General features: G+C 45.6%; 1 protein-coding gene and 1 long non-coding RNA gene across 2 annotated transcripts in view; one reads left to right on the plus strand and one right to left on the minus strand.

Moving 5' to 3' along the window:
* Nucleotides 1-16270, plus strand: part of LOC146180686 (chitinase-3-like protein 1) — a 51970-nt gene extending 35700 nt beyond the window's left edge. Inside the window, exon 9 of the mRNA XM_084577820.1 lies at nt 16061-16270. Within this exon, the coding sequence (XP_084433946.1) occupies nt 16061-16264 (204 nt within the window). The 3' untranslated portion in view covers nt 16265-16270. The remainder of the gene's footprint in view (nt 1-16060) is intronic.
* Nucleotides 4103-14501, minus strand: LOC146180687 (uncharacterized). The gene is made up of 4 exons (XR_014700391.1): nt 14456-14501; nt 7117-7288; nt 6562-6642; nt 4103-4646 (listed from the first exon to the last, which is right to left on the minus strand). It is a non-coding gene; the product is annotated as an uncharacterized LOC146180687 (long non-coding RNA).
* Nucleotides 16271-25256: the final 8986 nt, after the last annotated feature.

Below are 25256 nucleotides of genomic sequence, written 5' to 3' on the forward strand. Positions count from 1 at the left end.
CATCTAAGCAGTAATCATGCCGATTCATCGAACATCCAGTCGCATCAGCCACACCTTGGCTGTTTATCCGCCACATGCCCGAACGACAACGCACCTCAACTCATGTTTTGTAAGGACAGCCATCGACTGGAACGATCTTCTCGCTGACATCGTCGCTCACTCTAACCCAACCATTTCAGAACCGCCATTAAAAACGTTTTTTGTTTATCTCACAATATTGTCAAGCCTGCCGCTCATGTAAACCCCCGTACTCCTGGGGTCTTTGAGGTATTGGAAATAAATAATACTGCAGCAAAGCGGAACACCGGTTACTCTTCATTTTTCCTCGTTTTCGGCCGTCCTTCCACTACAATCCTCGACACTTCCTTCTTCTCTACGCCCCACTACTCCTCATCATTACCAGCCCAGTTCTTATCCCGTGTGGCCAGATGCCGCCATCGTGCCCGCCTCAACACTGAAGCGTGCCAGCAAGACCGCAAGAATCGCTACGATTCGACGCATCGTGTGGTCTCTTTTCGTCCTGGTGACGAAGTACTGCTCTATACACCACTGCGCACCCCTAACCTTAGTGATAAATTTCAGCGCCGCAATCATAGTCCCTACAAGGTCATCAACCAAACTTCCCCAGTAAACTACCAAGTCACAACTGTTGATCCCCCAGCCGACCGACGCCACCGTGGAACTGAAATTGTTCATGCATCTTGCTTGAAGCCGTTTGCGCGTCGTGGTGCATCGGTTGCTTAGGAGCGGCCAAGCTGGCCGCTTCCGACCCCCGGTCAGATTGTGTGAGCCCTCCACGGATCTTCTTTCATTTGTACATACCATGATCTTCTTCTTCCTCTTGTGCATACCATCATCATCGTCCCGCGGCGCCGGCTCCTGCACGCGCTTGGGTTCTCTCCATCGGATTAAACGCTGACACGGCATACCTTGCCTTGCCGTAACGACCTTTTTTTCTTTTCTTGCCTTCTTTCACAATATAACAGCATAATACAAATCAACAATCACAATTTTATTATCCTTCACAGTCTGCGCACAAGCTCGCGTTTTATAACGGAAAAATGATTGAGGAATATACCCCCCTGAGATATGCCTTCAAATATTCATTTTTTCCCAGAACTATAGACGCTTGGAATAAATTACCTAGGTATATTGTAGACAGTCCCAATGCCGAAACGTTCGTCGCAAATTTGAAAATGCTGGGTAGAAGATGCACTTGTATTCCTGCATTGCTTTTGTTTTTGCTATTGTTGTATGATATGTATTATGCATTGACTTTCTGTAATTGATTGTGATTACCTTTGTTGATGTATTCTTGTAATGTAGTTTTTATTTGTGTCCACTCTTGCTTGGAGTCAAGCGACTCTGCAGTATTTTTAAACAAATAAATAAAACAACCCAATCCAAGAACTAGTGGAAGCTCATTATACTGCCCAGATCAACAGACGTTCCACCATTGAGACGGGCAGGTTTATCCTCGCCGCACTAAAACTCCAACCAATTGGTTCATCCACTGCAAACAGCCACCTTGTCCCTCAACACATCCGGGACAACCTTACCGTACAACCCCTTCCTAAAAATATGCACCCTGCTCATCACAAGGCACGACGAGAAGCTCGAGCCAAGGCGTTACACAAAACACACGCGACTGACACCGAAGCGGCCACGTAGACGCGGCAGAATACAATTACCCCACGGCATATGTTATCATTGTGAATTATAACTTCAATCACACAGTTTCGGCGTTTATCAAATCAAAAACGTCGACAGACACCAAAGAGGCAGCCATAGCGCTAGCCATCTCTTCTTACACTGCCACACTCATTTTCAGCGATTCTAAAGCAGTCATTCAAAATTTTGCAAGAGGGAAAACACACCTAGTCGCCCATCAAACCTTAACCTCTGGCTCCACAGCTCCCCTACCCATTCACATCGTCTGGGTGCAGGTCATGCAGGTAATCCCGGTAACGTGGCAGCCCAATCAACTGCTCGAATGCACGTCAACCGAGCGGAGCATACCGAAGACTGGGAAGCACGCGGGACAGACTGCTAACCTATCATGACATAACAGTTCACTACCGAGGACAACGACTCTTGTATCCCTCACCTCACACCTCACTCTTAAAACTCCATCGAATAATCTGGCGACAGCTACAAGCCAAAATCCTTCCCTCTCCAGCTTGATTGTCCTTTTCATACCTGGGCCGGTATGACCCCACATGCTCTCTATGTGGCGCACCTAGAGCCACCTTCAATCACATGTTTTTATGCGAAAATTTCAAGCCACCGCCCATTCGGGCCTCCGGACCAAGGGGGATGGGAGATCGCGGTCTGCAGATCGGACTCAGCAGCGCAAAAGATGCTGGTTGTCTGGGCTGAAGCGATCGCTGCCAGGCACAGCCTGACAGACACCAGCCGAGATCAGGAACCATCTCAATCCTTGTAATGTACCCTGGTTCTCACAGTGAATATTTTACCACCACCACAAGCTCATTAGGCTCACAGAACCGTATGTCGCAAGCTTACAGCAACGACTCCCGCGATCGCGAAGGACGACAGCGCCCTGGCTGTCTGCTTCTCCCTATTCAACTCTAGGCCTTAATTACTTCGCAGCGAAGCCACAGCAGACGGCACTCCGTTATAGATCAGCGAGAAGTTTTAGTAAATGGACTAATCGGTCATGAAAGTTCTTTACTCTAATCACCACTGTTTAGTAGTAATTGAAATGATTATTTTCCGCGACGCTTTCAGCAGAGCTAGCGTATAAGAACACTGGCAACGCACCGGCTGTGATCAAAAACTTCTACTGTGTGGTTCGGCACTTCACAAGAAACATATTTTTCGAAATTCGTTTTTCTAGACCCTATTATTGGTACAAAAAAAAATTTAAGATTGTTTTCTTACACTGCGCAAGGGATCCGTCGGACGGCTGGCGCGGAAGGCATGGCCCTCGCGGCGTTGTTTACAGCGGTGAGGTCAGTGCTGCCATCGGACGATGGCGGCAGCCGCGCCGAAGGTGGATGGCTTGGCAAGAACAAAATAACGCTGCGCTACAGTCTGTCTTCCGTTTTCAAAAATATGCTGATTGCATTTATTCATGTTAGCAAGCACGAACATAGCACAGTATCGGCGCCGGCATAGCAGCAGACGATGCGTTGGCCGGTGTCGCTCTTTGACGTCACCAAGCATTACAACATGGCGACCGCTATCGGTGGGAGGACCTTCGCAGTATACGCTTCAGCCACTTATTTCGAAATAAGTATTACGTATAGGGCGCTAAAATATCAGAAATAGAATAAAAAGGTTCATTATTATCTGCCAGACTACAAAAGTGTAATATATTGGATGACTATGGCAAGTCCCCTTTAAAACAATGATTCACTTCCCAAGAAGTAAAGGGAGCCGTTATCCTTGGTGAAGAATGACATCCTGCTTTCAGTGGTATGGGCAACCAAGACATGCTTTATTTAGCAGCATAATAGAATTCTATATCGTTCTCACTTTCCTTGTTTTGCGCCTATTCTACACTGTAAAAACAAAAACACCTTATTAGGTGTTTTCGCATGTCTATAACTAACACCCATGCACCCTTGAAAAAAAGTGGCTTCAGAGTGCCAGTGCACCCTCAAAGATGGTGCTTCGGTTGGTCATAACACCCTCCTATGGGGCCAATGCACTGGGGTGTTTTCATCACCTTTACACCCTATTGTAGGGTGGAAGCAGTGGCATTGCACCCTTACACCCCTTGATAAAAATCAGTGCGGATAACGTCCATATATTGCATTCCCTAATTAGGAATTACTTTTGCCACTACACGTTCCTTAATGCTTTTCCTATGTGCACATTTGCAATCAAGCTTAATGGTATTCCTTTTAACCACCTGTAATGCGAAATGAGCATGTAAAGAGATGCTGCATGCCATTATTTTGACATCTTGAATGGCCCATGCCAGTATGATTGTTTTTTCAAATTCACAGAGCATGTTACAAAAAAAATGTCACACAGAAGGAAACTGGAAGTCTTTTATTCGGTATAGAAGGGTCAGGGTTCGGGCTGGTGGGTGCTCGGGTGCTGGTGGAGGGGGGGGGGGGCAGGGGGGCACTTGTGTCCTGTTTCTTCATTTATGCGCGCTATGGAACCTCATTTATTTAACAATACTGCCACTCTCCACCGAGAGCCTAGCAGACGGGCAAAAACATACATGGTATGTACGTAAATACCTAAAAAAATGAAAGAAGCAAAACAGTTCCAACAAATGCAGACAACAAAGTATACAATTTTTTTCAAAAACAGAACTGAACAATGAACACAACAGCATGGTGACATTTCTGAAAAAACAACAACAAAACGTTTAGTCGTATGCAACAATAATCGCAGTACACAATATTAATTCGTGCAGCGCATCTTGGCTTCGACACGCAGACGCCCAAAAAGAGGTGCTCTATAAAGCAGCACAAATTGTCGGACCCCTTGTCATATGTCAGATTGAACAGCCAAAATCGACACATTATTAGAACAATACCCTAAATAGAGTCGATAACTCGAAGAAGCTTCCGCTGCTGAATGAAGGGGAAAGGCTCTTCAGCTTCTTTGATGCTGCTCCCAGTATATCCGACGCACAGCGTGGCAGGCTTTTCTTCCTGTTCCTTGATAAAATTGTGAAAGAAGTGCATAACAGAGCAGCTGTATAAATATGCACTGCACCTGGCAAAAAGCAAATTCCACCTATTTTCTACTCTATATTTAGGATACGCCAATGCCCTTTAGTGTACAGCAGTGTGCTGGAAAATGGCCCTATCGAAAACCACTGGTGGTTATCTCACAATTACCAGTGCAGAGTATACTGTTATGGTTGGTTCAGGAGGCACAAAGCCAGCAGTCTGATCAAGTCATAAATGAGAGCACATAAGGTCAACCCATTTTTATTCATGCAGCATGCTGTTGCATGGTAATTTTAGATTATGCAAGCTTTTATCAAACAAAAATGGCTACACTCATCAAAAGCACCTGGGTTAGAGAACTTCAATGCTGCCCCACGAACTTTTCATTTCACATGAATTGGAATGCTTATTATGATAGTTAAAAATGTAAATAAACAATAAACAACACTGGAGCAAGGCGTTTACTACTAAAATATTAACAGCTGGCTCAATTGAAGGCTTCACACAAGGCCTACAGCATACCCTGCACTGGCCAAGTAGATACCGCAGAACCAAACAAAAAAAAAACATGGAAAGAGCATACTTAGTCATGAGGCACTACAAAAAAAAAAACAAAGTGCATGTAATACATAACACATAATGCATTTCTGAACTTTTGCACGTCTTCTTGTGCTAAGTATGAACCAGCCAAGCCCTAGGTCATCGCAATGCTTCCTGAAGTGTTTACATTTAAGGTTTAGTAACAAGGAAAAAGTGTTCTCGCTGCTCTATGTGGCAGCTCTGAAACTTCATCACATATTATTCATTAAAAGTGTACACTGGAGCTTTGAGTTGAGCGACAATTACATGTGCAACAGCAGAGCATTACCAAACAACCAAACAGCAGAAGCTCTAAAAAATGTCAACACTAAAGCATGGCATGTTAAAACATTTTCCACGCATAGCACATTGTATGCACAGACATCCAGAACATCAGTGGTGAGCCTCAAGAGGCGGCAGGAAGCTCAAGTGTTCAAGAAGTTGTAATCGTTACAGCGGCAGGCAGTCTGAGCACTTTGAAATACTAAAGGGTCGAAAACTAAAAATATGTTGACTAACTTGAAATGCAAAAATAACAATTTGGATTTATTGAGAATGTTTACTATAAATGAGAATGTCTATGACAGTGCCACATGGCTAATGCATGAAATGTTAGCATCTGTAGTTGAAGGCATTATATTTATACAGCATGAACCTTGAAACACAGCAGTATTTTCTCCCAACCAATGTGGTAAACCTAATCTCATAAGAATTAAAATTATTCCATCATTTCAAACTTTGCTAGCAAATTTCAGCATTTTTTTAAAGCAACTATTAAACTGCATTACCCACCTTCAGAAGCCTGTAGGATACGACAGTGTGGCAAATATTTCTTTTGAAGCAGTCTCAGATTATATATTCCAGACATTAGGAACATGTTAGGCACTAGCATGCATGAGCAGGTTGAGAGACCCCTTTCCAGCAAATGCTAAACCCCACCAAGCTGCCTGCAAGAGCCATCTGATAAAGCACTGCTGGTCCACTGCAGCAGAGTGCCTGGTCAAATGGCACACTGCACCAATCTTGACATTACCAGTGCTTCATCAGGTGAAACTTGCATGCAATACGACGCGTGGTAAGCATGTGATGGCAGGAGTCTCTTAAAAGTGCTTTTGATTGTACTTACAGTGCAAATAATCCTTTCACAGCAAAGAATTCACAGTTGTGATGAAAGCTTGTGTAGTATTTCTATTTGAATTATGAATCACTAATACATATTACAAGTTAGACGTTAAACCATTTTAGAAACAAAGAAAATTCGCTAATAATGTCGGTTTCGAGTAGGCTTCCTGAATATTCAAATGAAAAAGAGAAAACTTACAAATGATACAAACAACATCCAGAGCTCCCGGCTGGTTCCCAATGTTTGCCAAGAGTTGCAGAATGCATACTGTCTGTACATCTACAATAGAAATAAGCAACACAACAATGGTGTACCTCCTTGCAGGTAAAAAGAGACAGCCGAGTTTTGAGGCGATAATTTATTGTCTAATTTAGGAAGGCAAATAAACAAAATTGAAAACATGTAGAGGCACGCAAACTGAAAGCCAAACATCTGACAGCAAAAATTAGCAAAGCTTGCGAAGATTCGAATCAGGTATCACCTAATTCTCTGCTACTAGTTGAACAGATTCGAAAAGGCTGCACCATTACAATGGAGAAGAACAACAGGTAATTTAAATTTAGCTAATGCGAAAATTGTTACATATGAAAAAATGCACAGCCTAGTTATGGTTTTATTATTCTTTCTGATGCTCAGCCATGTTTTTAGTATATCTATAAGGCAATGCAAAATGGCAAAAATGTAGGCATTTAGCGAAAAACTGCCAATTAGATAGCACATATAGCAAACAGAAGGAAACAGCTTAATACTTACGCTTCTTTCTCCTTTCACGCATTCCCTCAGAACATACTTCGAGCACCTGGGCAATGTCCTTTTTTCTTGCACGAATGGTGTCCTTCAAAACCAAGACAAGTGTCTTGTTAAGGCCAATTTCAACTGCCTCTTTGCCGTCCTTCTTAATCAGCATGTTGACGTCATGTAAGAACTGCAAGTTTGTGTGAATGGTTGCCATAAAGAATTCATTTTACTCAATGTTTCAAGTGACTGAATATTAAAAATCTTTGTACAAAAGCTAAGGCAATTGATGCCTTTGTACATATCTGAAAAAAAAAAAAACTGGCATTAGCAACCAGCAAATACAAATATTGTAACGTAACGTTACAAAGAAGGCGCTCTGGCACTCTGGCACCGAAGAACACCAACAGCCAGTCAAGGCAGCACAAAAGCGCAGCACCGTTTCGCTTCGTCGTCTTCTCCGAATCGCCGGTTCAAATCTTCGTCGTCTATGAATGGCATGTGTCATTGCCCCCCTTTTTGGCAGCATCGCCTCGATGCTGCAAATGCTGCTTGATGGGATGAGCTGACCATCAGTCTCAAGAATAGTCAGCGGGGCGATCGTGGTAGGGTTTCATCCGGACGACGTGTACAACATCAGTGAACTTGCGTCGTTTGCGGCTTGAGGGATCTTGGGTCGCGGATTCAACTTCGTAAGTAACGTCGCTGAGGCGGCGGAGGACACGATATGGGCCGAAGTACCGGCGCAGCAATTTTTCAGACAGCCCACGATGACGAACGGGCGTCCAAATCCAGACATAGTCTCCAGGCTCGTAGGCAGCGAAGCGCCGTCCCTTGTTGTAACGGTCAGCGTCTAGTTGCTGTTGTAGGTATATGCGCTGCCTTGCCAGCTGCCGTGCTTCTTCCGCACGCTGGGTAAAACTAGCGATGTCCAGGTCAAGCTCATCTTCGTCGTCGGTGTATACGGGCAGCATTGTATCCAGTGGAGTGGTCACTCGACGGCCGAAGACAAGCTCGAAGGGTGTGAGCCGCGTCGTCTCCTGAAGTGCCGTATTATATGCGAACGTGGCATATGGGAGGATTTGATCCCAAGTCTTATGCTCTATATCCACGTACATAGACAGCATGTCGGCCAGAGTTCGGTTTAGCCGTTCCACCAAGCCATTAGTTTGCGGGTGGTATGCCGTGGCCCGTCTATGACTAGTGTGTGTAAGGTTCAGTACAGCCTTAGTCAGGCGGGCCGTAAAAGCTGCCCCGCGATCGGTAATGATAACAGCCGGAGCGCCATGACGCAACACGATGTCGTGGACAAAAAACTCTGCGACTTTGGTGGCAGTTCCATTTGTGAGCGACGCGGTCTCAGCATATCGGGTCAAGTAGTCTGTCGCGACAACAATCCAACGCTTTCCATTACTTGACTTCGGGAAAGGACCAAGAAGATCCATCCCCACTTGTTGGAAAGGAGTTTTCGGTGGAGCGATCGGCTGAAGAAATCCAGCTGGTTTCACGGGTGGAGTCTTTCGGCGTTGACAATCACGGCAGGTTTTTACGTAAGATCGCACTGAAGGTAATAATTTCGGCCAATAGTATTTCTCCCGAATTCTTGCAAGCGTGCGACTAACTCCCAAGTGGCCGGAGGACGGTTCGTCGTGACAAGCGCTTAAGATGTCAAGCCGTAGGTGCGTAGGCACTACGAGTAGAAATGTCTCTTTGGATCTTTCAAAATTGCGCTTGTAGAGAACTCCACTTCGTAAAGCGTATGACTGCAAGCCACGACGAAAAACAAGCGGTACTCTACCACCGCGTCCTTCCAGATAATCGATGAGCGGCGCCACTTCCGGGTCCTTGCGTTGAAGGTCAGCCATATGGGATTGGGTAATGGCCCCAATAAAGGGAAAATCGTCGGCGTTTTCCACTGCAGTGGAGTCCAATGGTGCGCGTGACAAGCAATCAGCATCTTGGTGTTTATGTCCCGACTTATACACAACAGTGACGTCATACTCTTGAAGACGGAGGCTCCAACGAGCTAAGCGTCCAGACGGGTCTTTAAGGCTTGCCAGCCAGCACAAGGAATGATGGTCGCTGACAATACGGAAGGGTCGTCCATACAAATATGGTCGAAACTTGCTGATGGCCCAGATTACCGCAAGGCACTCCTTCTCCGTTGTTGAATAGTTCGCCTCTGATCGTGAGAGTGTTCGGCTCGCGTAGGCGATAACCCGTTCTATTCCGCCTTGCCACTGAATGAGTACCGCGCCGAGGCCAACGTTGCTGGCATCAGTATGTACGTCTGTTGCGGCGTCTTCATCGAAATGGGCGAGAATTGGGGGTTTGTGTAGCCGGCTTCTAAGCTCCTGGAAGGCTTGCTCTTGATCGTCTCCCCACAGGAAGGGTATGTCATCTCTGGCTAGTGCTGTCAGTGGTTCAGCTATCTTTGAAAAATCTTTGACGAAGCTTCGATAGTACGAACAAAGAACAAATCGTCGAAGTGCCTTTTTGTCGGTGGGACGTGGAAAATTTGACACTGCGGTAGTCTTCTCGGGATCAGGGAGAACGCCCTGTGCACTGACAACATGGCCGAGGAAGCGTAGTTCTTTGAAAGGAAAGTGGCATTTCTCAGGCTTGATCGTTAGTTGCGCGCCTTTGAGTGCTTGAAGCACGATGCGCAACCTGTCCAAGTGTTGCTCGAAAGTAGGCGAGAAAATAACAACATCATCTAAGTACACCAAGCACGACTGCCACTTGAGACCTGATAAAACCGTGTCCATCATACGTTGGAACGTGGCCGGCGCAGAGCAAAGACCAAACGGAAGCACCTTAAACTCGTATAGGCCGTCGGGCGTCACAAATGCAGTCTTCTCTCTGTCTCTCTGATCCACTTCGATTTGCCAGTATCCGCTTTTGAGGTCTAATGAGGAGAAGTACCTGGCATCGCGTAGTCGGTCGAAGGCATCATCAATCCTGGGCAGCGGATAGACGTCCTTTTTGGTCACGTTATTTAACTTTCGGTAATCGACACGGAATCTCAAGGTGCCATCTTTCTTTTTGACAAGGACCACTGGCGACGCCCATGGGCTCGTCGAAGGCTGGATCACGTCGTCCGCAAGCATTTCATCCACTTGCGTTTTAATGGCGTCACGTTCCTTAGGAGAAACCCGGTACGGGCGCTGGCATACCGGTAACGTGGTCTCATCGGTGATGATGCGGTGCTTGGCGACAGGAGTACGACCGACCTTCGAGCCTGTGGCGAAGCAGTCTGCGAAATCGCTCAGAAGAGCCGAGAGAAGATTCCTTTGATCGGGCCTCAAGTCGGGGCTAATTTTAACGGTTTGCAGAGCATGGCAGGGTGCGGCCTCTTCTTTAGGGTTCGTTCCGGCGGTGCATAAATGAGGTAAGGCAGTAACATCGTGAAGGACGGCAACAGCCGTGTCCTTGGCGAGATGCCGCATCTCCTTAGCAAAATTTGTCAGGAGGACAGTAGCACAACTGTTCTGGAGTTGTACGAGTCCTCGAGCAACGGCTAATTCCTTCTCGAGGAGTAGCGGAAGGTGCCCATCGGCGATGCCCTCGTAATCGTGGAACAAATCATGCTTTACAACAACCAGCACACTAGAACGTGCCGGAACCCTCACGTCATCGTCGGCTATACGCAAAACGTTCAGATCCGGATCTTCGTTTTCAATGCGCGCCACGGCTCGTTTCGTCGAAAAAGAAACACGCGCTTCTTTCAGGTCAATGACAGCGCCGTTGGTCTGCAGGAAGTCTAGACCAAGGATCAAGTCTTTCGAACACTCAGGAAGCACGATAAATTCTCCGACATACACAAAACCACGGATGCCGACCCGCGCTGTGCACTTGCCTGCAGGTTCAATCAAGTGACTTCCCGCCGTACGAATTTTCGGGCCGGACCAGTTTGTCAAAACTTTCTTCAATTCTCGGGCGAGACCACGGCTCATTACAGAAAAATCGGCACCAGTGTCGAGTAACGCGGTGATATCCACTCCATCAATCGTTACACACAAATCGGAGGTAGTATGCCGGATGCTGTCGCTACCTGACACAAGTGAAATCTCGTCGGGTCGGCCTGACGATGACGGAGGATATTCACATTTCCCGACATCAGCGACCCTGCCTCCGAAGGCCGCTGGTATTAGTTTTCCCGGCCAGGGCTGGGAGAGCGGCGTCGGGAAGAGTGGGGACTTGTCGAACGGTTGCTCGTCGGGGACGTAGACCGACGCTCTTGGTAACCGGATGTGACGGGGTACTGTCGCGCTGCAAGGTCGCTTGCAATCTCAGTAGGCCGTTCTGCATTCCGAGGGTAGAGGCCCTCCGAGGCGAAACCCCGCATGTTGACGCGGCGGTACGGGCATGCCCGGTATAGGTGACTGGCTTCACCGCAATGATAGCACAGGGGCCGACGATCCCGGGGCTGCCATACTTGACTTCTACGGAGTGGCTGGTAGATTGCCGGAGGGGAGTAGCGAGGCTGCATGCGGCTCCATGCGGGGTGCTCCATGCGGGGACCCTGCGGCTCCATTGCTGGAGCTGCGGCGTTGATACTATGGTCTGGCGGGGGAGCCTTACTCAGGACGGACGCGTAGGTGGGCCTCGCGTCAAACGTCTGGTGAGGAACGCGCTGCTGGGGAACAACGTCAGCAACTTGCTGAGCTGCCATACGCACCTCGTCCCGGACGACTTCAGCCAATGAAGGAAAAGATGCTGTGTTGCAAGGCATCCGGAGCGCTTGCAGTTCCTCCCGCACGACAGAACGGATGAGATTGCGTAGTGAGTCCATGTCACTGCCGACATGTACAGGGGGTGCGTCGGACCTAATGATGTCACGGTTGTACTGACGGGCTCGGTGTTGCAGCGTTGTCTCCATGGTCGCTGCCTCGCTGAGAAACTCCGCCACTGTGCGTGGTGGACTGCGCACCAGTCCCGCGAAAAGTTCTTGTTTAACGCCCCGCATCAGGTGACGCAGCTTCTTATCTTCTGACATTTGTGGGTCTGCACGGTTGAAAAGGCGTGTCATGTCCTCAAAGAACATACGCACGCTCTCGTTCTGGCGCTGAATGCGCGAGTGTAGCGCAGCTTCCGCTCGCTCCCGGCGGTCGGCGCTAGGAAACGTGGCTTTGAAATCACGACAGAAGGCTGCCCAGGATGGGAAGGAAGCCTCATGGTTTTCAAACCATGTCCGTGCAGACTCTTCAAGAGCGAAGAACACGTTGTGGAGCTTACGCTCATCAGTCCACCCGTTGTAACGAGCAACTCGCTCGTAGTTCTCAAGCCAGTCCTCGGCGTCCTCGAACACGTCGCCATGAAAAGAGGGGGGTGTTCGCGGCTGATGACACAGAATGTGGGTGGGAAGCCTGCTCTCAGATGTCATTGCAGCAGGTTCTACGGCCGTCTGAGGGTGCGTCGTCCTGGTAGCGGCCGGAAGGGGTCCAAATTTAGGGGGCTCTCCACGTAGGCGGCTGGCGTTGATGTACGGCGGTAAGCTCCGTACTGACAGGTTGATTATGCAGGACTGGATCAATACCTGGCTATTCCTCCACCAGATTTGTAACGTAACGTTACAGAGAAGGCGCTCTGGCACTCTGGCACCGAAGAACACCAACAGCCAGTCAAGGCAGCACAAAAGCGCAGCACCGTTTCGCTTCGTCGTCTTCTCCGAATCGCCGGTTCAAATCTTCGTCGTCTATGAATGGCATGTGTCAATATTTACTAAGGTTAGAAAACTGCAAAAACCATCAGTATTTTGCCACTCATCGCCAAACTGCAAGCAGTATTAAGGAAAGTCTAATATAAAAAATAACAAAGCAAAAATTATGATCCTCCTTCCTTCAACTTGGCACACTGCTGAATGGCAATAAAATATGTAATATATCTCTAAACTAAGGGTCCCCGCTCAGCTTTAAAAAGTAGGCTTCAATTCTTAGAGACAATCTACAGACATGCATCGTTAGCTAATGAAAGTCAAATTGTTTTCTGGGCCCTTTAAATCAGTAAACTGCTTTCAACACATACATTACAACTTTTTTAATAACAGTAAGTCACAAATTTGCCTGCAATATGCGCACTGTGATGAGCAAAGAAGGTAAACATATGCGACTAAGGCTATGATAACCGCTTCATATGTACATTTAAGCAAAAGACAAAAAAAAAGTAAACATCTGGTCGGAATCAAACTCTGTAATAGCAACATCCGGTACAATATTTGGCCACGGAATTCAAGCTGTCGACCTCTACTTGAATGCTGAGGCATCAGTATCGAATATCCATTTATTCTAGTCTAAATACACTACAAAAATCAAGTAATGCGGTCAAACAGTTATGTTGAAATGTGACCACAAAAATAATGAAAACTGGATGGTTTGAACCACATCAGCTGACTTAGCACGTGTACAAGTGCCTTAATTGAAGTCTTGCTGAAAATAAAATACGTACCTAAATGATTCTTCGAGAGCGAAAGTAAACGCCATAATAAAAGCAGCAAAATACAAATGCAAATTCACACTCCATGCAACCTAAAAATATGGTCCTCGTAAAATGAAAAATGCTCCCGTTGTGATTTAAAAAGGCAAATCCAGACGCGGGGAGTTAACATAGGCTGATGATAGCGGCATATAGTTTACGCAGTTTGGAATAAACTATTATGCAACCAGGCCGGCCGACCAGCGCACATCGATGCCGAGAGCACGAGCGCAGAGGCGTGCCGCGCTGAACGGCCGCCGAGAACGAACATAGCCTCCTCGAACAAAAAGTTTAAACAGAAGGGCTGCGGGAGGACGCTCCCCGAGCAGCAGGATGGTGCGCGCCTATGCTGAGAGTAAATAAAAAAAAAGGGGGGGTGGGGTCGCAGCGCTCCGAGTGAAAGAAGACGACGAAGCATGAAAGAGGTTTCAGGAGAGCGAGCGCGAAGTGTAAGAGATAAGGGAGGAGGGGGGAGTCAAGAATGCTAAGAGAATTAAGGTAGTACGCCAACATGACCTTGCCGCACGAACTGAAACGTTAGAACAAAACCGAGTCGTTGCGAACTGAGCGCAAGTATCAAACTGTCAAGAAACGAAAATCGTTTCGTGAACCTCCTGCGCGTACAAAATGCAAGGAAACGTAGCACATACATTATTTCTGTTCAAGAAAGTTGAGACTGATTTCCTTGCGCGAAATCTGCGTAACTCGCCGCGACATCTACCACATGTGCGATGTCATTTTGGCAGCCAGGTGAAAACAAGCGCGTGTCTCACGTTTTCATTTCAGCACATTCTGGAGCGTTCCGGCACAAAAAGACACAGAATGCAGCAATCCGGTAGGACACTGTTCCCACAAAGCGCAATATGCGTGAGAATAGGCTTACCTTTACAGACGATTGCGTCAGCCGCAAAGTACGCTGTCCGCATCCGTATCACAGGCACCGAACCAACCAGTGCGATTTCAGCGCGAGTGCAATGTAGTCGGCGCATATACCTCTTATTCACGCAGAAAAAAAATCGTCCATGCCTTCTTCTTTCGAACATCTCAAACATAAAGTGGTGCAGCAGTCCTTCGGCCTGAGCAAAGCAAAAAGAAGCCCGGACACTTGCCGACACGATAAATGCCCGTTTGCGTTAAACACCACATGTAGAAGGCACTTCACAAGCGTACACACTTCTGTAACACATATGCATGGGAAATGCAACACATTTCACGAGGGTACACAATCGAAGAAGCACATTCAGCATTCGCCAAAACGTGGTCGAAACGCACCCCACAATGCTAACGGCCATATTGTGAAATTTGAAAAGAGCGTTCGTAGCTACCGGCGGCCTCCTGGCGGTGAAATTTTGTATCAGTTTCTGTTTCATTTTTAGAAAGCACTCGTGTGTAATTTTAATTTTAGCGTTACTTTTGGTGCTTTATTTAGGTGTTGGGTTATATTAGCAGCGCCGCTTGTGTATAAAAGGCTACGAAGTTACGCAGCCATTATGCCCCCAGCATGTTAGGTGATATTGCTTGCCCGTAACACCCTAAGGCATATTCTCCAACCAAAGCACCCCTTTGGCATGCAAGAGGTGATTTCCAATGGCACGAACACCCTAGACTCAGGGTGTAAGGGTGTTTTGAATCAAACAAATGCCCAAAAAGGTGTTTTTGTTTTTACAGTGTAGGCAAACGTCCAATTGGTATTCTAGAAATCCTTACCAGCTGTCGGAGCATTTCGTATCATGGATATGTGCAGCAGTGTCAGACCTCATAAACCTGTTCATCAGTTCAGTAGTGTGCCACCAGCCCCGCGTCGACACACCTACGCGGCGACATGCCTGAAGCGTTTTTCGGTGTAACTTTGATTCCCAGTATCCGTAATGTTATTACTATTTTAGTTACTATATCTGGCCCACGTTAAGCCATGCATTCGTTTCGTCATGATGCGCCTCAAACGTTTACTCTGAGATGAGACCCAACGCATACATAATGAGAAACAAGAATTTTGGTTTGGTTCTTGGGGATTAACGGCCCAAAGCGACTCAGGCTATGAGAGACGCCAGCAGAAATTTTACAGGTCGTCTAATTTGTTTATTTAATAGAGCAATAAGAGCTTCGTAAGAGCGGCATCTAGCTGCTATTGAATTGTTTTAATTCTTTACATTCTTTAAGATTGTGTACCCGTTTTCATACTTTCTTGGCAATGTTCGGCTGCACATGATATTTCGCATATGAAGCAATCACACAAAGTTGTGCGAGTAGTTTAGGGTGAGTTTATGCGCAAATTGCTGTTCCGCATTCTTGAGACCTAAAGCAAATTTTCAACGCCTTGTAAACTTTGGCCATGGGCTCAAGATGCGTATAGACGTTGTTCTCGAGCCCGACGTCCGGCAAATTCACATGTTCTTTGTCAGTGCAGTTGCGTTTATGCCAAAATAATACCCTACTTTTGGTTTGCCCCATGACCATCTTGGCATTTGTCTGCTGCATGATGACGTAGGTGCGGCTGGCGCTGCGCAAGTACCCGGACCTGTGCGTGATGCTGGTTCAGGTGGAGAAGGACGACATCCGGGGCGTGTGCTCCGAGAGGCACTTCCCGCTGGTGCAGAGCGTCAAGCACGCCATGCGCCTTTACCACCGCTCACCGCCAGGGCAGGACGGACTTAAGGGGCAGGCGACCGCTGGCCGTTCTGGTCGCGAATAAAGCAAGCGCTGCGAGATGAAAATTTTCAGGACAGAGACCTTTCTGCTGGATTACTGCGGGACGCTATATGTAGCGTCCGCACCTCCTCAGAAGAAGTGTTATCTTTCGACCTCGAGATACATGGTCCACAGTAATGTGATTTTCATCTTAAATTTACCAGCGTAGTTCAAACCGCTTTTATTCCGTGTAATAGAGGTCGAGCTTTAATGCGAAACGGATATCTGTCCACTGAAATTCCTATCTATAATGTTCTTCACTGTATTAAGAGCAATAGATGAGTAGCGAAGACAGTACCGGAACGCAAGCCTGAAAGTGTTTTTGGAAAAAAAAATTGTCTCTCTTGTTAGCGCATATGCTGTGGTATTGGAACGATAGGTGTATGCATACGGGACGCAGAGCCTTAAAGAGCGGATTCAAGCCTCTGTTCGGCAGAAGCGTTTTGCAGGAGCTGCCGTCGCAAATGAAGCATTGCAAATTCCACATCTCTCGTCCTATCTTTGTTCATTTTGTCACATCTTCAGATACTCTCAGCATACCCTGATCTTCCGCTTTCTACCACTTACTTCCACGGTACTTCTATCCTTCCACAGTACTCTCGTACTTTTATTTCCTCCTCCTCCCCTCCTCGTTTCTATCGCCTTACTTTCATCCTCCTCAGCACTTCGTGTTTACCGTTCCTGCATTTTAGGCTAGAGTAGCCAACGCCGCTCAATCTAAATGTTTGTTGGTGGCTACACTCTAAGAACACACAGGAAAGAACGCTGATGTAAAAGAAATAAAAAGCAATTATATTTAATGATGACTATTGTAACGGTATGGAATTTCATGTAACCAAAAAGTGCTTCATTGAATTATTCGGAAGAGAGAAAGAGAGAAAAACATAAATAAAAATGTGTTTGGAAACTGAAGTCCAATAAAATGCTGAACCACAGAAGCCAAGTTAGCTTTAACCGCTTTCAACAACAGCACACATTCTAAACTGCAAGATCAAATATTTATAATATAAAGGAAAGTTACCAGGATTTCTACGGTTTCTTGCGTAAGACATCATTATATAGGCTGGCACACAGTCAGCAGAATTTTATGAGCGTCTCCAACTTGGCAATGATTCAGCCACAGCATATGCAGCTACGTATGGTCTGCAATGTGCTTCTCAGGGCAGACAACTAAAGCAGAAGTGTTCCCAGATGTTATGGGAATGCCTTGCTACCATAGTAATTGACTTTAATGGAGTCAAAATTGTTTGCTCTACATAAATCAGTATCCCCAGCACGATTAGTAAGTTGAGGGTAGCAATACCAGAGCCCAGAAACTCGGCATACCTACGAATCGGCTACAAAGGAGGCCGTGGCTTTGTATAAGTTTTACGGCTTGCAGTTTGTTAACGCGAACTGACATGAAACAAAACTTTGGCGCCTTACGTTACGCATCCATTGAAACTCTGCAGCCACGGCTGGAATCTAACCGAGGTTGCCCTACTCAACAGTTAATCACTCTAACCCCAAAGAGCCACCACCGTGAGGCGCAACTATGCATATATAGACAATAAAGTTGACAGGTTTGCTGTTTACGGCCAAGATTTTGATTTCTTTCTGAAAAGAGAGACAGAAAACGAAAAGACTGCGAGTAGGTAAACGATAAATGAAAACTCGGCGCGAACAGCCGCCAGAAGTGAGGACCCACTGTTCAAAGAGGTGATGACATGCCCATGAAACACCAGGGACCTCCACGTAGTTCCGTGCACCCCGAAAGTACTTCCGAATTATAATCTTTATGCGATTCACACCCGTTATCTGGATTGTTTCATTTATTATCGCTACATAAACGGCAATGTATCTATGACCTGTGATTTAAAGGCGAGTCGACCAGAGGTGCTCACGAAGCTCATCCACGCTGGCACTCAGGCGCGGAACATCCACCATATACCTGTGCTCATATGAGAAAATTCCCCATTCAGCGCTGTTAAAAAATAGCTCTTCTATCTCCCGGGCATAAAGTTGCGCTTCTCGCTTCAGCGGATAGATCCATTTTCATTTTTCATTTCGTGGTGGCAGTATTACGTCCACTATCGCAGAATGTGATCATATCCGGCATGAAACAGAGCAACAATTCGCAATATCGGGACACCTGCCCATGGTGTGGTAGCAAACCTTCGTTATACGAAATCACGTGGGAATGTAGAAATAATGATAGCTTTCGTAAAGACCCGAGTGCAGAACAGTGGGAGAGCCGGCTCTCCAGCGGCGATCTGGGTTATCAACTAGGTCTGATCCAGCACGCCCAGCAAGCAACGAAGCTCAGCAGAGCCCTGGAATAGGGTGAGAAGAGGGAAGATGGACCTCTTCTACTACTAGCATAACACATTTCTAAAAAAATTAACGTATTTTCTATCCTATCCTATCATTAGAAGAATATTGAACCATTCCACAAGCCACGCAGTCACCACCCCACCTGCAACGCAGCTACCTACTAATCCACGTACGCCATTCCTGGAAAGCTATACCGCTTCTCGTCATCTGTGTCAGTCCTTGTTCATATCGTCCATTTGGTAAACAAGATAGACATCAAGGCTTTTCTTTGTACAGCATAATTTGAAGCTCTCCCTTTATAGTGCATGACATCTTTCAATGTACACTGAAAAAATATGTTCTCTCGGTAAGTAAACACGCAGCGGCAGCACCAGTGCTCGTCTCATTCTGGCTTTCATTCCCAGAGGGCTAAAATGCATTCCTGGCACGACTACTAAATTGATCTGTTTTTCGGGAAAGCTATCCAACAGGTCAAGACAAATGTAGGTCGTGCTTCACAGGATAGAACTTTACTTGGCAAGTTCACTAACATTTTTGTTCACTGCACAGCTGTGACTGAATAGAGCTGTCTTGAGTTACTGAATAGCACCTAATGAATGAGTGGTTTAAATGGTCACATCCATTCAAACAACACTGACCAGCTTAGACACGTTTGTATTTAGCATGGTTCGTCCGAGTGATACTAAACTTTTGCTTGTGCAAAACTTCCTACCCAAACGAACGATTTGATAAATATGAAGTTCTCGCAGTAAGCATATAGTAACTATAGTATACAGCAGGTATGCAGTATAGGTGAGCACATAGCTGGTTTGCTTCAAGGCCTTTATAGACTTTTGAGTGTGAACAGAATCTGTGCATATGTGGGATGTGTGAGATCGTTATTTTCGAAAAAAGAATTTTAGTTGAATCAGGTAGTGGGTGAAAAATGTATCTGTGTGAAAAATTTAATTCATGTGGAGTAATTAGGTATAGGTTGTTGGAACAACCTTTGGCACTGCCTTTCTTTGGGATGGGGATGTACACTGACCTCCTCGAATCCTGTGGCCACTGCAGGGTTGTCCAATTTTGCTTACATAATGTATACAGAACGTTATTAGCGTCATGGTTGAGGTTTTGAAGCAACTCAGCTGGAATGCCATCAATTCCGCAAGCTTCGTTCTTCGCAAGGCTGGCTAAGGCCCATTCAACTTCACTCTTCAGGATGCCCTGCTCGAGATCAGTAATCACAACCGTCTTATATTGGGTTTGCACATCCGGGTCCTTCTTGTACAGTTCTGTGTATTCCTGCCACCTCTTCTTTATCTCTGAGGCTTCAGTGAGGTCCCTGCCTCGTTTGTCCTTTATCACGCCCAGCTTAGCACAGAAGCTTCCTTTGATATCTTTGATTGTTTCATACAAAGCTATTGTGTTCCTCAACTGGCTGTTGTACTCAACTGTTTGGCACTGTATGTTCAGGAAGACATTCTTATCTCTCCTTGCTATTTTCTGAAAATCCGCGTTGAGAACATTGTATCTTTCTCTTTCCCCAATAACTTTTTCCATCCTCCTTTCCTCAACTATTTGCAAAGCCTCTTCAGATAACCAGATGGCTTTCTTGCTTTTTTTTTGCTTTGGAACAACCTTAGTAGCAACTTCTTTTATTATATCACGAGCATCAGTCCACACTACTTCAGGCTCTTTGTCCTCTAGACCTAATTCTTGAAATCGATTCCTCCCTTCCACAGCATATTCTGATGAAATTTGATCCAGATCATACCTGAAAGACCTTCTAGTTTTCTGCGTTTTTCTCAATCGAAGCCTAAATTTGGCAACAAGAAGCTGATGAATGGTGCTACAATCGGCCCGAGGCCTTGTTTTTACTGCTTGTATAGTGCTTCTCCATCTCTGCTGGCAAAGAATGTAACCAATCTGATTTCTGTACAGACCATCCGCTGAAGTCCATGTGTACAGGTGCTTCCTGTGCTGTTGAAAATGAGTATTCGCTATGGTAAGGTTGTTTTCTTGAGAAAACTCTACTAGCCTCTGCCGAGCATCATTTAGCTAACCAAGACCGAACTTGCCTGTAATTCCGGATATTTCTTCACTCCCCACCTTAGCATTCCAGTCTCCTATGAGAAAAAAGACGTCTGATGATGGAGTGTGTTCTAAAAGACATTGCAGGTCAGCATAAAATCTCTCAACGTCCTTAAGAAAAGTTAACTTTCACACGCACATAATCACACACATATGAGTTTTAAAGGGTATTAATCAACCCTGTGTCCTTCAGAAAAGTTAGTAAGGCCTTGGTAGCTCGCGCAGCAGACGATCCGTCGCACCAAGGACTCAGGACATGTTCAAGGCGAAAGGTTGTGTCTTTAGGTAAGCTTAAATTATTGCGCAGTGTCCTGCGATGTGCAGTAAAACTCATGTGTGTGTGATTATGTGCGTCTGAAAGTGTGCGACTCCGATTCTCTTTTTTTCTCATTTATTTCCCCTTCCCCTCCCACACTCTGTCACCCTCATCCCTCAACCCTCATCAGGAGTAGCATGCTAGGCTTTCCACCAGGCAGACATCTCCTGTTGCCATTAAAATATATATATATATATATATATATATATATATATATATATATATATATATATATATATATATATATATATATGTATGTATATATATATCAACGTCAGCTTCTTCAGCAATAGTGGTTGGTGCATAGACTTGGATAACTGTTATGTTGAAAGGGTGACCTTGGATCCGAAGTGAAATCATTCCGTCGTTTTTGGGGTTGTACCCTAGCACTGCTTTGTCCATTCTTCTGTTTATTATGAGAGCAACCCATTCCTTCTCCTAGATTCGTGCCCACAATAAAAGACATAATGGTCGCCGGAATTAAATGCTCCCATTCCGGTCCACTTGAGCTCGCTGATACCCAAGATATCAATGTTCAATCTGTCCATTTCTCGCTTGACGAAATCCAGTTTACCTTGCGTCATAGATCTTACATTGCATGTTGCTATGTGATATATCTCCTTGCAACATCGGACTTTCCGGTCGCTTCCCGACACATCCCTAACTGAGCGTCCTTTTGGCTTTAGCCCAGCCGCTTCATTCGTCCTGGAACTACTAGAAGTCGCCATTTGTTCATCCCCAGTAACATGTGGGACTCCTTCCAACCTGGGGGGGGCTCATCTTCCGGCGCCATATCATTAATGCTATTGTGACTGGCCATAGGGTTCTCTTGGCAGGAAATACTGGAGTGGGTTGTCATTACCTTCTCCAGTGAATCACATTTTGTCAGAGCTCTCTGCCGTGACCGTTCTATCTTGGGTGGCCCTACACAGCAGAGCTCACGACTTCATCGAGTTTCGCAAGCCCCTCCGCCAGTTATTCATGAAGGGGGAAAAGAACGAAAAGAACTAATTTAATGGCAGAAAATGAAGTGGAACTCAAGAGACTTCTAATTTGTGTACAAGAAGAAAGTGAGAAGTTTGGGCCTAAACTGAACATTAAAAAGACAAAGATCATGACGTCTTGCCCTATCAAGTCCTGAAGCATCAAGGGACAAAAATTGGAAGCTCTGACAGATTTTCTTTTCTTGGGCTCCAAGATTACCCGGGAAGAAGACTGCAGCCATGAAATTAGGAGATGCCCATAGTTAGCCTTAACCACCTAGTAAAGAGCAGAGACATTAGTCTGCCAACCAAGATCTGTAAAACTCGTGCTATGGTCTTTCCAGTTGTGATGTATGGATGCGAGAGTTGGACTGTGAAGAAGGCTGACTGCCGAAGAATTGACGCGTTTAAATTGTGGTGCTGGCGGAGACTGTTGAGAGTTCCTTGCACTGCCAGAAGATCAAATCAGTCGATATTGTCGACCATAAACCCTGACTGCTCATTGGAGGGTCAAATTCTTAAGTTAAAGCTCAGCTACTTTGGTCCTCTGATGAGAAGAGAGGAGTCGCTGGAGAAAGGTTTGATGTTGGGAAAGGTTGAGGGTCACCGGAGAAGGGGTAGGCAGCGAACGCGATGGTTAGATGGCATCTTCGAGGCGCTGCAGATGAAGTTATGTGATGTTAGGAAGATAGTGAGAGACCGGAAAGCGTGGCGTGATATGGTCCATAGGGTCACGAAGAGTCGACCCCGACTGAACTGCACTGAATTAGTTTTTACAGGAAAAACGTCAACTCTACGTTAAATAACTAAGGACGTCGATATAGTTACAGACGTCAGAACAACCACTGCTGTGGAAATTGTGTAAAAAAAGTAAACATTGTGCTAAAGCGTGCAAAAACGCCGCAAAGCTTTAATATCAGGCCTCGTCACTACTTCACATCATCGAAAATTGTCAGGCAAGAGTAAAAGGGAAAGACATGATGAGAGAAAGAAGTAAGCCAGCAAGATTAGAGAAAGTAATCAAAGGAGTAAAAAGTAGAAAGCGTAAAAAACAAAAAAGAGGAGACGGAAAGAAGAAAAGTAGTGAAAAAGCAGCAAACAAGTGGAAGAAATAACAGCAAATGATTTCCGCTTACTCCTTTAAGAGAGATCCAAATGCATCTACGACTTTTTCATCTAGACTTTCACTATCAGTGTTCGATGTGATCGCTGGTGCTTACACACGCGCTAGCACAATGAATGGCTTTATCCTAGAAGAAATGTCTAGCACAACGTACGAGTCTTCACTGCACAGACTGGAAAATTGCAGCAATATTTGCTGCAAATTCAGCAATATTTATTTGCCCAGAGCAGTTTCCCATTTCTGTGGCAATCTTTTAGATAAGGAGGGAAGTGCTGCGTTGGGTTTAGACTTCATTTCTGAATTATTCTCCACAACATGCACACAAAAAATACTACTAACTGTAAAACGGAACTGAACACACACTTTCTCTATACCACTCAGCTTTGACATCCTCTTCCATACCCAGGTACATCTTCACAAATCTCTTCTTTGCCAAGCAGATAGTAGCACATTCATCCCAGTAGAACACAAACATCGTCCAAGCATGACAATAACAAATTCTACACCCAAGTACATTTCTACACACCTTTGCCAAGCAGTTAGTAGCACAATCGTCTCAGTACAACACAACCATCGTCCAAGCATGACAGTCACAGTCCATCACAAAGACACACACTAGCAAAAGACCACTACACATGTGCAGTAAGACAGTTTCATCCAAAGCACGTCACCTGTGCAGTAGGACAGGTCCATCTAAAGAACCTCTAATTAGCCCTTGCATATAGCCACACAATAACCGTTGTCTGGTCACTATATGCCACATCTTCTTTACCTTTTTTCCATCAACCAACGCGCCTACGTTGTATTTTCTTCTCACGTGATTGTGTTTGTCGCGCCACATTTTTGTGTACTATACTGCGCCAACTCGTCCCTCAAGCTGTTATTTAGAGATTCTACAACATGCCGCCGTGCATAATGATTTTGGCCTTGTTGACTTAAAAATTTATAACTTGTCTGTTTTCCATAACAGGTTGTATAAAAAGAGAAAAGTACACAGCGGTAGACCATCTACCATGCCATGATGACCACACGTATGCAGACGAGGCCGCAGAGTAAGCCTGTCAGGCCCCTAAGCTTGACAGAAGAGGGCTGCCGCCCTACGCTGATTTCTCTAGAGCCATATTTCTGCACAAAACATTATTTTCAGTCTTGGCAGGCGGTCGAAATTACTCCTATGGCACCACTTTCACTCTTTCCGCTTTCACTCCCACCTTCCTCCCTTCCCTTAAGGTGCGGTTCATGTGTTCACAGAACAAGTGTCACAGATACTGAGCCTTTTCTTTCCTGTGAACAAATTATTATTATTATTATTAATATTATTAAAATTTCAACCTCGGCATACAAAGTCACTTTCAAATGTCCCTTTTATAACAGTGTCACCTTTTATGCTTCGCACATAAAAGTAGCGCAGATTCGTGCCAGTACTGTAAATTTGAAAGTGCTTTTGTGCTCTTTAGCATACTCCACATCATACTTGCCTTTTATCCCAAGTCCTACACAGTCCATAATAAAAGGGCATTTCACTTTCAGCAGGGCTTCAGCCAAATTTAAAACCCATCGACCGATGCAGACTAAGTGGTCGCGAAGTACCACATATCACCACAGCGAGACCTGTTGTTTTCATGAACTGCTCTCGAGCAACCGGCTCATCATGTTGCCCCCCGCTTAGTGGCAGAATTGCATGTTAAAATGGATTTAACAATGAACTTTACTGCACATGTGCAAGGTGAGCTCTTTTTCGACACTTCTTAATGCAGGAGCTGTTCGCCTCATGCACCAAAGTAATGAATACTGGGCTTTTGTTTTTGAAGCGAAAGCTTCACTACGCTAGGTGAAGCCGGTCTTTGCACAGGCTTCATTTTGCCTTTCATTTAACCTTCCAGAAGCAAGTGAACAACCTGTCACTATGCGTTTTAGATGTCCACAGAAAAAAATTATCAGGAACTTCAGCGACTAAAGTAGTGAAAGGCGAAAGCCTGAGTGCCGCATTCTACTACGCAACTGTTACGCATGTAGCGATGAATGCTGCTACGAGTCAAGTGAGCGACAACTGTTTCACATTTTACTAGTGCATCGAGCTGTCAAGCAGTGACGAGTTTCCAGAATGTTCCAAGCATTGTCTACTCATCTACAATTGCCCAAGTTTAGGGCATTGATTTGTCATTAATTAGGTATCAATAAAATAAAT

Source organism: Amblyomma maculatum, chromosome 8 (genome assembly GCF_055883805.1).
Source record: "Amblyomma maculatum isolate TAMU_Amacu chromosome 8, ASM5588380v1, whole genome shotgun sequence".
In the NCBI taxonomy this organism is placed as follows: domain Eukaryota; kingdom Metazoa; phylum Arthropoda; class Arachnida; order Ixodida; family Ixodidae; genus Amblyomma; species Amblyomma maculatum.